The sequence below is a fragment of the Esox lucius genome, chromosome 15, assembly GCF_011004845.1.
Source record: "Esox lucius isolate fEsoLuc1 chromosome 15, fEsoLuc1.pri, whole genome shotgun sequence".
NCBI classification, from domain to species: Eukaryota; Metazoa; Chordata; class Actinopteri; order Esociformes; family Esocidae; genus Esox; species Esox lucius.
The window spans coordinates 23,872,317-23,887,989 of NC_047583.1; the positions used below are offsets into that span (position 1 = coordinate 23,872,317).

The following is a 15,673-nucleotide window of genomic DNA, read 5'->3' on the forward strand; positions in this document are numbered from 1 at the left end:
AAAGTTACTAAACTGCAAGTAGTAAGGAATGGGGCCAGGGCCAACCATCTTTTTTAAACTCTGTGAGTACAGATTACATCATTAAACTTAAGGAAAAGGGGGGGGGGGGGCGGGATTTTTAACCACAACTTTAATGAGAGCGAGGAACAAATTCAAACCCCTGGATGCAAAGTTGAAACTTTATTAACAAGATCAGGCAAATGAACTTCCCGCAACTAAACATTAGCTAATATCTTGCTATACTTAGTCATGGGATGACCTCATGCACAGTAGTGACATCTGCTGGTCAGAATTATCAAATCTTTATGAAAACGTATCGATTCATGTTCGATATGACTGGGGTGTAACCATTGACAAGAACATGTTAAAATGCGGATTTGAATCCTCCATCTCTCTTGCCTTGATCTTGCCACTATCTCAGTGTTTCCTGGTCCTGGGGAACACGTTTTTGCCCTAGCACTCACACACCTGATTCAAATGATGCCCTACTACTTGCACACTTGATTGACATAGTCAACCTATCGCCAAGTCTTGAATTATAATCAGGTACTAAGGCAAAAGCAGAAAGCGCACCCTTTGGGGTCTGTTTGGGAAACTGAAGGTCAGTATTTGAAAGCATCTTGACATCATAGAAATTTGGGGAACCTGCATTTTGCAAAAAGCTTTGGGGAAAAAACACATAATCAAACGTCATTAGTCAAGTGCCTTTGTTACTTTGAATAGAGCCTCCACACAGTGTGGAAATATTAGAGCTTTGAAAACTGTCAATTTCAAACTTTATATTGAGAGCGTTAGTTGTTTGATAGTGTTATTGAGAGTTATAGACAAGAAGAACGTTTAAAAACATTGCAGGAAAAATATCTTGGTCCATAGGCTGGGTTCATTTCCACCTGGAATTTCCCTAATAATGTAGTGTGGTAATCCTACAGCAGCATTATTATTAATGAATTAGATCTACAGGCGGTGGACAAAAAAACGGAAACACCAGATGCAAAAGGACTGTAACTTTGAAGTAACTAAATCAAATATTTCAACATCATCTTTGTGTGTAAAATGTGGTCCCTTTGTCAATAATGTTAGTGAAGATGACATCAATATGTAAAATATGTAAAAAATAATAAAAAACTTTCCAGGGGGTGTATGTAGACTGCTTAAAGAAAATAAGGGAACACATAATCATCACAGTATAAGGCCAAGTCAATTAACCTTCAGGGACATCAGTCTGTCCAGTTAGGAAGCATAACTGATTGTGAATCAATGTCAGCTGTTTTGGTGCAAATGAAAGTGACAACAGGTGCACTGGAGAGGCAACAGCAAGACAATCCCCTGATGGTTTTGCAGACAATTGCTTTCTCCTTCCTTTCCTGACATTTTGCTAGTGTCCTTGTCACTACTGGGAGCATGAGGCAGTACCTGCAGCCCATTCAGTTTGCACAGGCAGTCCAGCTCCTACAGGATGGCAAATCCATACGTGCCGTCGCAAAAAGGTTTGCTGTCTCCCAGTACAGTCTCAAGAGCATGGAGGAAATACCAGGAGACGAGCCATTACACAAGGAGAGCTGGACAGGACCTGCATCCGACACTGCAAAGTAGCGCCACAGATTGTCCAGGAGCTCACTGATGCCCCAGGACACCATCCACCATCTCATCAGGAGCATGCCCAGACATTGTCGGGAGTGCATATAGGCACATGGGGGCTTTACACACTACTGAGTCACATTATATGTTGCCTTGATGAAATTCACACAAGTTGAACAAGCCTGTGATTTCAGTTGTTAACTTTGATTTTCGGTGTGAGTTTGAATCCAGCATTCAATCGGTTGGTGATTTTGTTTTCCATTGACCATAGATACGTCATTTTGTTCTCAACAAATTAACCAAGGTACAGTAAAGATTTTGATCTTTAATATATTTCCATCATCAAGACTTGATGAATGATTTAAGTGTTACCTTCATTTTTTTGAGTAGTTTACTTTTTTACATGACATTGGTTACTTAACATAAATTTTTTTCTGTTTACTTTGTAAAAATTGTCCATGCTAACTTAATGGAAGGTTTTATAGAAATGTATGCTGAAATGATTACACATTATTTTCCTCTTTTTAATAGGGTCCTGACAACTGGATCTGAATAAAGCCCTTGTAGGGGTAATTATGGTAATTATGACACCCAATAATTTTCTGTGGTCAACAATCAAGACTTCACGGCTTTCGTTTGCCTTCTGGATCATACATGGGCAGACTGTTTATCCTGCCAAGTAGAAAGGCTCTGAAGTTTATAGATGCCAAAATATTTTCTGACACTACAGAAAATAATTTCTGTGTCACAGCAACTGTATGAGCAGAGAGAGTCTGGTGTGAACGAGGCTTTACGCCTGATGTCCACCAGATACGTCAAACTCGTTGCGTTGCGCCGGAAGTCATTTTTGTCAATGAAGCAATCAGAAAAGGTGCGTTTCCAATGCGATGTTGCATTGCGGTGCGTTTGCTGTAACTCATGCGTTCAATAATGTCAGCTTGTGCGATGGTACGACGGAAGTTCAAGTTCCCAATGAGAGCAGTACGTGGCAACGACTGACACAGCATGACCATAGACATAAAAAAATGCCAGGTTTATCAAACGTTATATAATTTACAATGTCAAATGTTCAAGCTAAATTTGATTATCTGCTAAATAAAATAAAGTGGCTACAGTAGCCTACCTAACCAACTCAAAACTAATTAAGTAGATAGTTTATACAATGCTAGCTAACAGCTATGTACAATGCGAACAATTCTGTTCTAACTTAGCTGAATCACCAGCACCTGTTTTCCACAATTATAGTAGGCTATCTGATTCGACTGCGCAGATGTAACTGTAGTAAGCAATCCTGCTCCAGGCAGCATTTTTGGAATTGATGTCCCGGTAGCAATAGGCCATATGCACTTTGGTCGTGTAGAGCAGGTTCCCTAGAGACTGCAAAAATACAGGTGCTGGTCATAAAATTTGAATATCATCAAAATTTTGATTTATTTCAGTAATTCCATTCAAAAAGTGAAACTTGTATATTCATTCATTACACACAGACTGATGTATTTCAAAGGTTTTTCTTTTAATTGTGATGATTATACCTGACGACTAATGAAAATCCGTATCTCCGAAATTTTGAATATTACTTAAGACCAATACAAAAAAAGGATTTTTAGAAATGTTGGCAAACTGAAAAGTATGAACATGTACAGCACTCAATACTTAGTTGGGGCTCCTTTTGCCTGAATTACTGCAGCAATGCGGCGTGGCATGGAGTCGATCAGTCTGTGGCACTGCTCAGATGTTATGAGAGCCCAGGTTGCTCTGATAGTGGCCTTCAGCTCTTCTGCATTGTTCGGTCTGGCGTATCGCATCTTCCTCTTCACAATACCCCATAGATTTTCTATAGGGTTAAGGTCAGGCGAGTTTGCTGGCCAATTAAGAACAGGGATACCATTGTCCTTAAACCAGGTACTGGTAGCTTTGGCACTGTGTGCAGGTGCCAAGTCCTATTGGGAAATGAAATCTGCATCTCCATAAAGTTGGTCAGCAGCAGGAAGCATGAAGTGCTCTAAAACTTCCTGGGAGACCTTGGACCTCAGAAAACACAGTGGACCAACACCAGCAGATGACATGGCACCCCAAACCATCACTGACTGTGGAAACTTTACACTTGACTTCAAGCAACGTGGATTATGTGCCTCTCTTCTCTTCCTCCAGACTCTGGGACCTTGATTCCCAAAGGAAATGCAAAATGTACTTTCATCAGAGAGCATAACTCAGCAGCAGTCCAGTCCTTTTTGTCTTTAGCCCAGGCAATTGCTTCTGACGCTGTGTCTTGTTCAAGAGTGGTTTGACACAAGGAATGCGACAGCTGAAACCCATGTCTTGCGTGGTGGTTTTTGAAGCACTGACTCCAGCTGCAGTCCACTCTTTGTGAATCTCCCCCACATTTTTGAATGGGTTTTGTTTCACAATCCTCTCCAGGGTGCGGTTATCCCTATTGATTGTACACTTTTTTTCTACCACATCTTTTCCTTCCCTTCGCCTCTCTATTAATGTGCTTGGACACAGAGTTCTGTGAACAGCCAGCCTCTTTAGCAATGACCTTTTGTGTTTTGCCCTCCTTGTGCATGGTGTCAATGGTCGTCTTTTGGACAGCTGTCCAGTCATTAGTCTTCCCCATGATTGTGTTGCCTACAGAACTAGACTGAGAGACCATTTGCAGGTGTTTTGGGTTAATTAGCTGATTAGAGTGTGGCACCAGGTGTCTTCAATATTTAGAAGAGAAACTTTGACTGAAATAACCACTCGTTACAACCGAGGTATGCAGCAAAGCATTTGTGAAGCCACAACACGCACAACCTTGAGGCGGATGGGCTACAACAGCAGAAGACCCCACCGGGTACCACTCATCTCCACTACAAATAGGAAAAAGAGGCTACAATTTGCACGAGCTCACCAAAATTGGACAGTTGAAGACTGGAAGAATGTTGCCTGGTCTGATGAGTCTCGATTTCGGTTGAGACATTCAGATGGTAGAGTCAGAATTTGGCGTAAACAGAATGAGAACATGGATCCATCATGCCTTGTTACCACTGTGCAGTCTGCTGGTGGTGGTGTAATGGTGTGGGGGATGTTTTCTTGGCACACTTTAGGCCCCTTAGTGCCAATTGGGCATCGTTTAAATGCCACGGCCTACCTGAGCATTGTTTCTAACCATGTCCATCCCTTTATGGCCACCATGTACCCATCCTCTGAAGGCTACTTCCAGCAGGATAATGCACCATTTTACAAAGCTTGAATCATTTCAAATTGGTTTCTTAAACATGATTATGAGTTCACTGTACTGAAATGGCCCCCACAGTCACCAGATCTCAACCCAATAGGGCATCTTTGGGATGTGGTGGAACGGGAGCTTCGTGCCCTGGATGTGCATCCCACAAATCTCCATCAACTGCAAGATGCTATCCTATCAATATGGGCCAACATTTCTAAAGAATGCTTTCAGCACCTTGTTGAATCAATGCCACGTAGAATTAAGGCAGTTCTGAAGGCGAAAGGGGGTCAAACACAGTATTAGTATGGTGTTCCTAATAATCCTTTAGGTGAGTGTATATATGTATACATTATACAAGTTTCACTTTTTTAATGGAATTACTGAAATAAATCAACTTTTTGATGATATTCAAATTTTATGACCAGCACCTGTAATCTTCCTGCTTCCATCCGTATACCCGAAAGCACATGTGTAGCGTACGAATAAAATACGTACGCTACAATTTAACATGTCTGGTGGACATCAGGCATTATGCCTTGGCCAGACCAGACCCGCCAATTGTGTTGTGAATGCGTCGTTTTGTTGCAAGCCTTTTCCATATCGCTTTGCATACATTTTTGCTTCACGACAAAGGGGCAAACTCCGAGGGTGAAAAATGAAGCCTACCCGGAAGTGTTTATAAATAATTGTAAGACTTAAATGAAGTCTTATAATTAGGGGGCGTGGGCTATTGAGTGGCAGGTGTGGTGCTGGGGCTGTCACTCCTAGCGGTTTGTCCTTTCTGGTGTTGCGTCTGCTAACTCCAGTCACTGGACGACTCGTAATCACACAGTCTGTGTTCATAACTTAAGTTATGTGAAAATGTAATATCTAATCTGCACGTTTTTTTTTGTTTTTTTTTTACAGTCTATCGTCTCGACAATATCTAGAGTAGCAAAATTACCACATTTATACAAACGCTGAAGCATTTTAAGCATTTAAGTTTTGTTGTATAATTTCAGGTTAGCTTGCCTGAAGTGTAAGTTGATAACGTTACGGTGACTGGCTAGCAACCACTGGCAACGCAGAGTAGAATACTGGTAGCATTTAGCCTAGCTTCTTAGCCTTTGCTAACTTGTCATTCCGTTAGTCATTACAATTATGTAGGCCATACTTTTTACAAATATATTAACTTAATTCCGTTCTGGCAATGCTTTTTGGAGGAGATTAGATGCTTATTTATAAATTGACAGTTTCCTTCTTGGCGCACGAGTAGAAAAAATTCAACTAACATGCAACACCCCAAACGCGATGCATCCGCAAAGGTCTTTGCATCATAAAGCACAAGTTCATTGGAAATGACTGAAGCTACGTTGTTGAGCATATGTATTTCGGATAGTATGGCCAAGGCGTATACATGCATCATCGGCCATTCTCTGTTTTGAGCATCTGCTAAATTAATAAAATGTGTGTGTGTGGGGGGGGGGGGGGTAGTGTACGTTTTCTCTTTTGGAAAATATTTTTCTCCATTGAGTAATTTGTTTAGCAAATTAATGCATTTTTTTGCAAAAGGTTTGCAACTATTATGATTTGTTTATTGGAATGAACACGCCCCAGGTGCTCATGGATAAACCCACGTGATTATACGTAACTACATAAACAAACCACACCGTGTCACGCAAAAAAAAAAAAATGACTCTGTTGCAGGCTAGTTAGCGAATATCACCGACAGTGGTATTTACCACGACTCGCTGCCGCCAAAAATAATACAATGAAGAATCAGACCCACAGCAATTAACAGAACTAATGGAAAGTGTCAGACTGTTCACCAATGGTACTAGCAGCTAGGTAGCCAGAATTGCTAAAGCTATCCTTTACTGTACTGTAGCTAGCTATAGCTAGCTTGTTTAGCTAGCACTTAAACTGCAATTCCATGGCATCCTCAGCGGGAAGCGAAGTCCGAGCTCTGGGGCCTGGCGAAGGGACTGTCGGAGCGCTGCCCGGGGCTAGGCCACCACTTCGATCGCACCATCTACACTCCACAACAGGTTCCCCTGGATCTCTAATGGTTGAATCGGTGGACGACGCGGAGGGTTTGTATGTCGCAGTGGAGAGGTGTCCCCTCTGCAACACCGCCAGGCGGAGGCTAACTTGTGCTCGATGCATCCATGCAGGCGATTTCGTGTACTTCGATGGTCGAAATCCCGAACGGTGTGTGTTTACAGTCAACTGAACTTCATAACACAACTCTGTTAAGGATTAAGTGGTGAACTGTTAGTCGTAATCAGCAAACATTTCATTTAGTTATCAACAAGCAAACCGCTAGGTACAGCTGTATTGTAGCTGACTTGCTACGCAACTCACCCTACCGACTACCTTACCTAGGCTACTGTATTATAACTATTGTTTATAAACATTGCCGTGGCTTTACCAACATTTTTTAATAACTATGTGGGGGTCAATATGTGGGGTTGCTAGTTAACTTCTTAACACGGATCTGCCTATATTGTAGAGAGTGTGCTATGTTAGAGCTTGTTTACAAGTATAGCACGAAAAGTTACACAACCAGTGGGACTGTCTGGGGAACGTATTTTGGGATTGCGTTACGCATGTTATTTTTAAATCATGTCATTTGAGGAAACCGTGTTATCGTAAATTTGTTGTGGTGTTTGCGTTGTATAGTTTTGATATGACCATTAAAGCCTACTAACTTTCTGTAGTCATGAAACTGAAAGCAACTGCGTCATGGCGCGTGGTGTCATGGTTCTTTGTCAGTCATGATAGGCCGATACTAATTTATTTACCCTGACATTATACTTTATGGATGTCTGACAATGACTATGAAATGACGCTTCAGTGAGTTTTACAAATGTTCATTTTATCTCAACTTGTTTGTGTGTAATAAGCAGGGAGAAAGGCCACTCAGTCCTGCCCAACTACTGCTTAGACCATATGGGCAATGGGAACTTTACTAACACTGTTGTCAGGGAGTAAAAAAGTACCTGTACTAATGTTTAATGGAAGTTGAATCTTTTTTCCAGATACACAGAAAAACTGGAAAGACTTAAAATGCTGAAGAAGGAGAAAGACCTTCTCCAACACAGGTAGCAGTATACATTTGCGGCTGGATGTATAGAAACCCTTGCACTTTAAAATAATTCCTTAGTTGTAAAATAAAAAATTTAGGTTCCACCAAACATGATTTAATACTCCTTAGGATCATCTGTCTAGAAAAGGACTAGCTGGCCATTTAGGTCATATTTCATAGAACTCCCAATCTTCACCTTGCACAGTCCACATCAGAGCCACGCATCAGAGCAGAGTTTGGTTCCTCTCTTGGTTTCTTCCTGGGTTCTTATCCTACGAAGGGAGTTTTTTCAGGGCTCTTTTTCGACTGTTCTACACCTGCTGTGGCGTTCCTGCAACGTGCCAACGCTGTAGTTCCAGTATTGGACATGTCAAAAGTGGGAGGGAACAAATGTGTTGTAAATGCTTAGGGATTTTTAGCAGGATTTTGTAAAGGGGTCTGTTTGACCATAAGTGTTTATTTGCATGGTTTCTAAATAATCCTATGTTGTTTTTGCTCTTAGACATTCATACCTTCCATTATATTAACCATACGGACATGACATTACTGTCTTTCCTCCAGGGTCATTACAGCCATGGACAAGAAGGTCCAGGCAGATGAGCTGGTAAGTCAAATTGAGTAGAACACCTCTATTTTACTCTTCCTTATGTGATCTAGGTGTTTTTTGCAATGCATTCAATGCCTTGTTTTCGATCCTCTTGTGTCTTCTATTTCATTCAGAAATGGAAGATCATGTCATGCAAGATGAAAATAGAGCAGCTGAAGGAGGCTATAGATTATGGGAATGAAGAGGTGAAAAGTGGTGAGTTACACGGCTCTGACAGTCAATCACATCACTGATACCTCAATTATGGACTTATACACCTTTGTTTCTTACAGTGAAACACATGCAATATGTATGAAAAGACCCTAAAATAAAAGGTGACATTCTGTTCACTCATTTCATCCAATACATAGCCCAATTTCAGATGCCACTGGAGCACAGTTCGCTATTTCAGATGCCACTGATTCATAAAGCCTGACTGCCTGCCTATAGACACCTGATAGGAAGAACTATGCCAAACAAATAAACAACCAGCAAGTTGTTGTCTAGGGATTATATATTGTGGATGGATGAAATGCTATGATTGGATTGAGGAGGATTTTTGTAATTTTATTGAACATATCACTTAAACCTCAATTAGATGAATTCAAAGCGGCAATACACAATTATTTAGCAATTTTTCAGACGTGCGTCATTAATAAATTGGTTGGTATAATGAATTATTTACTGTATGATTTAAATTATTGATAAAAAAAAAAGCTGATGGCCCCTTTCAGAAAAAAATTACTCACCCAAAAACTCACCCAATCTCTACTGGAGTTAGGAGACAATCTCCTCTCTACCTGACCCTGTCCTTCAGTTTACATAGACAATCTCCTCTCTACCTCGGCCTGTCCATCAGTCTACATGGCCTGTCTCCTCTTCGTCTACCTGTCCCTGTCCTTCAGTCTACATAGACCCTCTCCTCTCTACCTCGGTCTGTCCTTCAGTCTAAATAGACCCTCTCCTGTCTACCTCGGCCTGTCCTTCAGTCTAAATAGACCATCTCCTGTCTACCTCGGCCTGTCCTTCAGTCTATATAGACCATCTCCTGTCTACCTCGGCCTGTCCTTCAGTCTAAATAGACCATCTCTACCTCAGTTAACATATACCAGGATAAGACTGCAGCTGATCTCCATATCACCTCTAGTTTCTATGTCCCTGTATTGGAACTACAGTGGGGAGAACAAGTATTTGATACACTGCTGATTTTGCAGGTTTTACCATTTACAAAGCATGTAGAGGTCTGTCATTTTTATCAGATCTTAATTTTTGGTACAGAAACCTTTGTTTGCAATTACAGAGATCATACGTTTCCTGTAGTTCTTGACCAGGTTTGCACACACTGCAGCAGGGATTTTGGCCCACTCCTCCATACAGACCTTCTCCAGATCCTTCAGGTTTTGGGGCTGTCGCTGGGCAATACAGACTTTCAGCTCCCTCCAAAGATTTTCTATTGGGTTCAGGACTGGACACTGGCTAGGCCACTCCAGGACCTTGAGATGCTTCTTACGGAGCCACTCCTTAGTTGCCCTGGCTGTGTGTTTAGGGTCGTTGTCATGCTGGAAGACCCATCTTCAATGCTCTTACTGAGGGAAGGAGGTTGTTGGCCAAGATCTCGCGATACATGGCCCCATCCATCCTCCCCTCAATACGGTGCAGTCGTCCTGTCCCCTTTGCAGAAAAGCATCCCCAAAGAATGATGTTTCCACCTCCATGCTTCATGGTTGTGATGGTGTTCTTGGGGTTGTACTCATTCTTCCTCCAAACATGAGTTTAGACCAAAAAGCTCTATTTTTGTCTCATCAGACCACATGACCTTCTCTCATTCCTCTGGATCATCCAGATGGTCATTGGCAAACTTCAGACAGGCTTGGACATGCACTGGCTTGAGCAGTGTGCTGCAGGATTTTAATCCATGACGGCGTAGTGTGTTACTAATGGTTTTCTTTGAGACTGTGGTCCCAGCTCTCTTCAGGTCATTGACCAGGTCCTGCCGTGTAGTTCTGGGCTGATCCCTCACCTTCCTCATGATCATTGATGCCCCACGAGGTGAGATCTTGCATGGAGCCCCAGACTGAGGGAGATTGACCGTAGTCTTGAACTTCTTCCATTTTCTAATAATTGCACCAACAGTTGTTGCCTTCTCACCAAGATGCTTGCCTATTGTCCTGTAGCCCATCCCAACCTTGTGCAGGTCTAAAATGTTATCCCTGATGTCCTTACACAGCTCTCTGGTCTAGGCCATTGTGGAGAGGTTGGAGTCTGTTTGAGTGTGTGGACAGGTGTCTTTTATACAGGTAACAAATTCAAACAGGTGCAGTTAATACAGGTAATGAGTGGAGAACAGGAGGGCTTCTTAAAGAAAAACTAACAGGTCTGTAAGAGCCGGAATTCTTACTGGTTGGTAGGTGATCAAATACTTATGTCATGCAATAAAATGCAAATACATTTTTTAAAAATCATACAATGTGATTTTCTGAATTTTTGTTTTAGATTCCATCTCTCACAGTTAACGTGTACCTATCATAAAAATTACAGACTTCTACGTGCTTTGTAAGTAGGAAAACCTGCAAAATTGGCAGTGTATCAAATACTTGTTCTCCCCACTGTACATGCCCTGCTGATTAATCGTTTCCTTTTAATAAGATCATACGCATTCTGGATGACTAAGTAGTCCTACAGCACAAAAATATAATGACTCAACACACCTCATGATTAAAATAGTTTGATTACACTTATACATATTGCTCATCATATTGTCTTTAACAAAAAGTAAATTCTTGGCACAATGTCCAGAGAGAGGTGTGCTGGGACGTTCTTGTCAGTTCCAGTGGGAATCTAACTGTAGGGAATCTAACTGTAGGGAATCTAACTGTAGGGAATCTAACTGTAGGGAATCTAACCGTGGGCCACTTCACCCACTGTGGTCGTAGTGTTATCATACTATTGTAGTCAGTGTTGTCTGTACTGCGCCTCCCTCTGCTCCCCAGGTAAGGACCTGCTGATTCACACCCAGGAGGAGAGCCAGAGGCTGCAGCGCCGCGCCAGCCGCCACCAGGAGAAGAGGGACAAGATCGAACGACATAACCGGCGGCTGGGCGATCTGCTGGAGAAGAGGAGCAAGGAGCTGCAGGGTCGTCTGGAGCATCTGGCTGAGGTCCGTCGGGGACACATCCTGGAGCTCACCGATCACATCTTCCCCACCCAGGAGGAGAAGCAGGGCAGTAGGTCAGTTGCCTCATTTACAGCTTGTTTAAAGGATTTGCAGATTCGCTCAACCAAGATGGGTTTTTAATCCCTAAGAATCTGCTGTTCTTTGACTAATTTATAACCTGTGTTTTAATAAAAGGCCATGGGTCTGGATAGCTTTCCAGAGTCCACATTTTCAAAACCCAGAACCTCCAAATGTACTCTAGAATGCAGGGAAGTAGAATGCAGGGAAGTGGGTCTGGTCAGATTTTCCAAAATACACTTTCCAATGTCATTATAAAGTTGACATTGAGATGTTTCCTACTGTTGTGTGAGATTCTCCTGTTTCGGTATTAGAGTAGATAACAATCTGAACATGCCAGTAATTCAAACAGAATTTATTTCGACCACCTGTTTAGATAATTACAGCAAGTCAATCTTAATATCAAAAAGTGGAACTTGAAAATAAACGTAATGGTCTGTAATCCTGGGATTCACTCTCTTCAGAATGTAACAGATGCTTTACAAAATGAATAAGAAACTTGGCCAACCAACAAACTAAATGTCAACTAAATCAGGTCTGTTTTTGTGTGGTTGGCATCTGGCCTTTACTGGATCAAAAATAATTTTGCTTTAGTTATTTGACAGGACAAATAGTCTCAGTCCAGGGATTTGATTCCTTACCAGTTCAACCATTAAGGTCCCACATTAAAATCCACACGGACTTCTTGTGGTTGTGTAGCCGTCTCTCCTGTAACAACGGCATTGCTGCTCTTCCCCCAGGGACCCTGCTGACGTGCTGTCAGAGTGTGACCTGGCCCTTACCTCCAGCACGGTGAGTGAGCTGGCTGAGGCCCGCCGAACCACCTACCTGTCAGGGCGCTGGATCTGGGACGACCAGAACGGAGAGACCTCCATCAGTATCACCGGGCCCCAGGTCAGTCTGCCCAGCAATGGGGACTGCTCCCCCTACTACAACTGGGTGGAGGAGAAGAGTACCAACGAGGGACCAGGTAGGACTTGAAATGTTCCAGGAATAATGATTCATTTAAAATAACCTTTTTAAAGTAGACTTTGACTACATTTTAGTATGCTTTACAACTGCCTCAGGCTTTTACAAAAATCATCCATCAGGTTAGAAATATTGATGTAAGAATTAAACCAAAAGGCTACTAGTTAAGCAAAACCTAGATCGGTCCTTCGAAATGACCCATTCACAATATTACCCTTCACTGGGATCGTAGCTATTCGTTTTCATGAAGTGGTTCCATTTCCAGAGCTGGACCACATCAACCCAGCACACACCATCAGTGCAGCCCTCTGCTACGCTACCCAGCTCATCAACATCCTCTCTCACATCCTGGATGTCAACCTTCCCAAGAAGTTGTGTAACAGTGAATTCTGTGGCGACAGCCTGAGCAGATATAGGTTCACCCGTGCTGTCACCAAGCTCAACACTAACATCCTGCACCTCTGCTTCTCACAGGTACTACGAATTCAAATGTAGGCTTGGTTTTCTTGTGATGAATGCTCTTTTGCATTCTTTGCTGTCAGCTTTAAGCACTTGGTGACATGATGGTTCTGGCTCTATCGCATCACTGAACATGTTCCTCTGCGCAGCATGTTGACAGTGAACTCCTCCACCCTCACCACACCCTGAGAAACATCATGTTCCTGGTCTCCCCTGACAATCCCAACCTGGGCAGGTGAGAACGCCCCCCGGTCAACTGTTAAACTTCATACTGAATGTGGTGCCTCCAGACGTAACCAGACTCCCTCTTCCCGGTGTAGGACGGGGCCGTATGAGGTCACGGCGGACCTGGAGGACTCCATGGAGTTCGTGGAGCCCGAGGCGTCTGGGCCGGCGGAGGAGAGTGGGGACGAGGCGGTGACTGATGAGGAGACCGACCTGGGCACGGATTGGGAGACGGTCCCTAGCCCCCGCTTCTGTGACATCCCCTCCCAACCCATGGACCTCTCCCAAAGCACGGCCATGCAGGTGTCCCAGCCAGTGGGCCAGGCCGGGGGTATGATCTCCTCCGCAGCGGCCTCAGTCACCTCCTGGTTCCGGGCGTACACCGGCCAACGCTGACCAGCCGGGGTGGTATTCATTAGAGTACACTGTAGAAAACAATGTTTTGCAACGTAGTAGACGAACAAGGGTTTGTTATTGTGCAAGTTCAGGTAGTTGTTCCTGTTTCAGTCTGTTTGGTGTTGAATGAACACACCCCAGGACTAGCTGGAGCTATGCAGCAGCAACGTACCCAAACAGAACATTCTGTTCCCACTCTGCCTGTAGTCCACCCACAGCCCTCCACAACCACCAACTAGTTTTATTTCTAGGTTGCATGACTAAATCAGTGTGGAAGAAAGGGAAATGAATTGCTGACTTTTTGGGGGATGTTATCAGTGAAAGTAGTATTAATTAAGGATATGGTTTCAGCAAGGATTACTGGTCTTTGGAGTTCCCAGTGAAGACCATTCAAACTGACAGTGTATGTTGCTTCAAAATGACGTGACAGGCCTTCCACAGCATTGCACTGGATATGGGACAAATATAGTTAAACGTCATCCTGTTCTTTTTCCTCCAGAAATCTGTTGTCACTGTCAGTGTAACCATCCATATTGTCACCTCTTTAGGTTTCTTTGGTTACATCCTATATTGTAATGGTGCATTAATACTGTTGACGTCAGCCCTATGGGCCTTGGTGAGAAGTCTGGCACAACATCCACAAGTGCCATTTGGAACGTAAACTTTCTTTATGCTGCATTACAGCCAGGTAAGGATTGTGTTTTAGGTGGATGGCCAAACAAGGGACATAACCTTCAGTTGTCACTTATGCCATGGCACTTCACGTCAAATGCTGTTTTTCTTACTGGTCATGTTTGACATCTAGCTTTCTTCATAAAGGTAGCTATACTTCTCATAGTAATGTGGCTGCCTCTTACCCTGTGTGGGTCTTTATACAAGTTGACAATGACCGGGTAGAACACTACATTCATCATCCATGTCTGTAAAAACACTTTTTTTAATTTAGGATTGTTAAATGTAATCTGAAACTTACTGCTAATGCAGAGTAAGCCTTTAAACTGTCACAATAAGCAATATTTCACGTTTTACAATGAAGACCTCTGTAATTATATTTATCTTGAGTGACAAAGCGTGTTTGGTTTCTCTGTTGCCATAGGTCTGATTAGAACCATTAAATGCATTTCAGGATCTTAAGCACACTGAATTTGTGTGGTATTTTACAAATTACATATGTAGCAAGTTAATTCACAGGGCTTAACGTTAACATTTTTGGCCATGGGTCCCATGGCCAGTGGGTATAAAAATTTTTTTACTGTCCCTCCTTCCAAAAGTTGTAATTTATCAGCGTTACAACATAACCAAGTACTTTTGTTACTTAACATGTTTCATCCTTTATGAAATGCATTCTGCCCTGAAGACGGATTGTCAGCCACCCGCTTGGCTGTCATGCAGATCAGGTACTGTTTATTCATTTTTAAATGTTTTGTTGAAAAACAATACCAGACGCTACATCAAATCACTGCTCACCCCACATGCAAAGAGCAGCAAGGTAGTTCTGAGGGTGCCAGATTACAAAACAACTGGAGGATTGAGTTTATAAAGTAAATGTATTATTTTTTTTTTGCAATGACCTGATTGGGACACTTTTATTAGCTAGTTTTATTAGTCCTGACTTGACTTTGTACTGGCCTGGGGCAATCGTTGTCTTCGAGCCCTGTTGACAGGTTGTAACATGAAATGGGTGACAGTGGCTCATGAGCACTCTGCAACTACTGACTAAAAACAAATATCCCCAGTCATGCTAAAATCAAAACCACTGACAACCATAGGATATTTACATGCATTTTATTGCCAAGTCCTCATCCTCTGGTGTCTTCTAAATTCAGAAGCCACACAAGAATCTTGCAAGCCTATGCTAACCCAAACTTTAATATATTTCCTAGTCACATCTTGCAGAGGGGACTGCAATTTTGGTATGAAATTAACCTGACACGGTACATTTCCCCGGTT

The 15,673-nt window shown here is 42.6% G+C and overlaps 1 protein-coding gene across 2 annotated transcripts; it reads left to right on the forward strand.

Moving 5' to 3' along the window:
- Window positions 1–6,377: 6,377 nt before the first annotated feature.
- Window positions 6,378–14,857, forward strand: atg14 (autophagy related 14). 2 transcript variants are annotated; one of them, XM_010894808.5, is made up of 10 exons: window positions 6,378–6,602; window positions 6,715–6,979; window positions 7,810–7,872; window positions 8,418–8,460; window positions 8,577–8,658; window positions 11,433–11,670; window positions 12,415–12,644; window positions 12,909–13,117; window positions 13,252–13,337; window positions 13,423–14,857. In XM_010894808.5, exons 1-10 carry the CDS (start codon window positions 6,575–6,577, stop codon window positions 13,721–13,723), a joined length of 1,545 nt encoding a protein of 514 aa, XP_010893110.1. In that variant the 5' UTR covers window positions 6,378–6,574; the 3' UTR covers window positions 13,724–14,857. The 2 variants fall into 2 exon arrangements, with proteins under 2 accessions (XP_010893110.1, XP_010893111.1); XM_010894809.5 differs by having other exon boundaries at window positions 6,382–6,616; window positions 13,423–13,723.
- The last annotated feature ends 816 nt before the right edge of the window (window positions 14,858–15,673 follow it).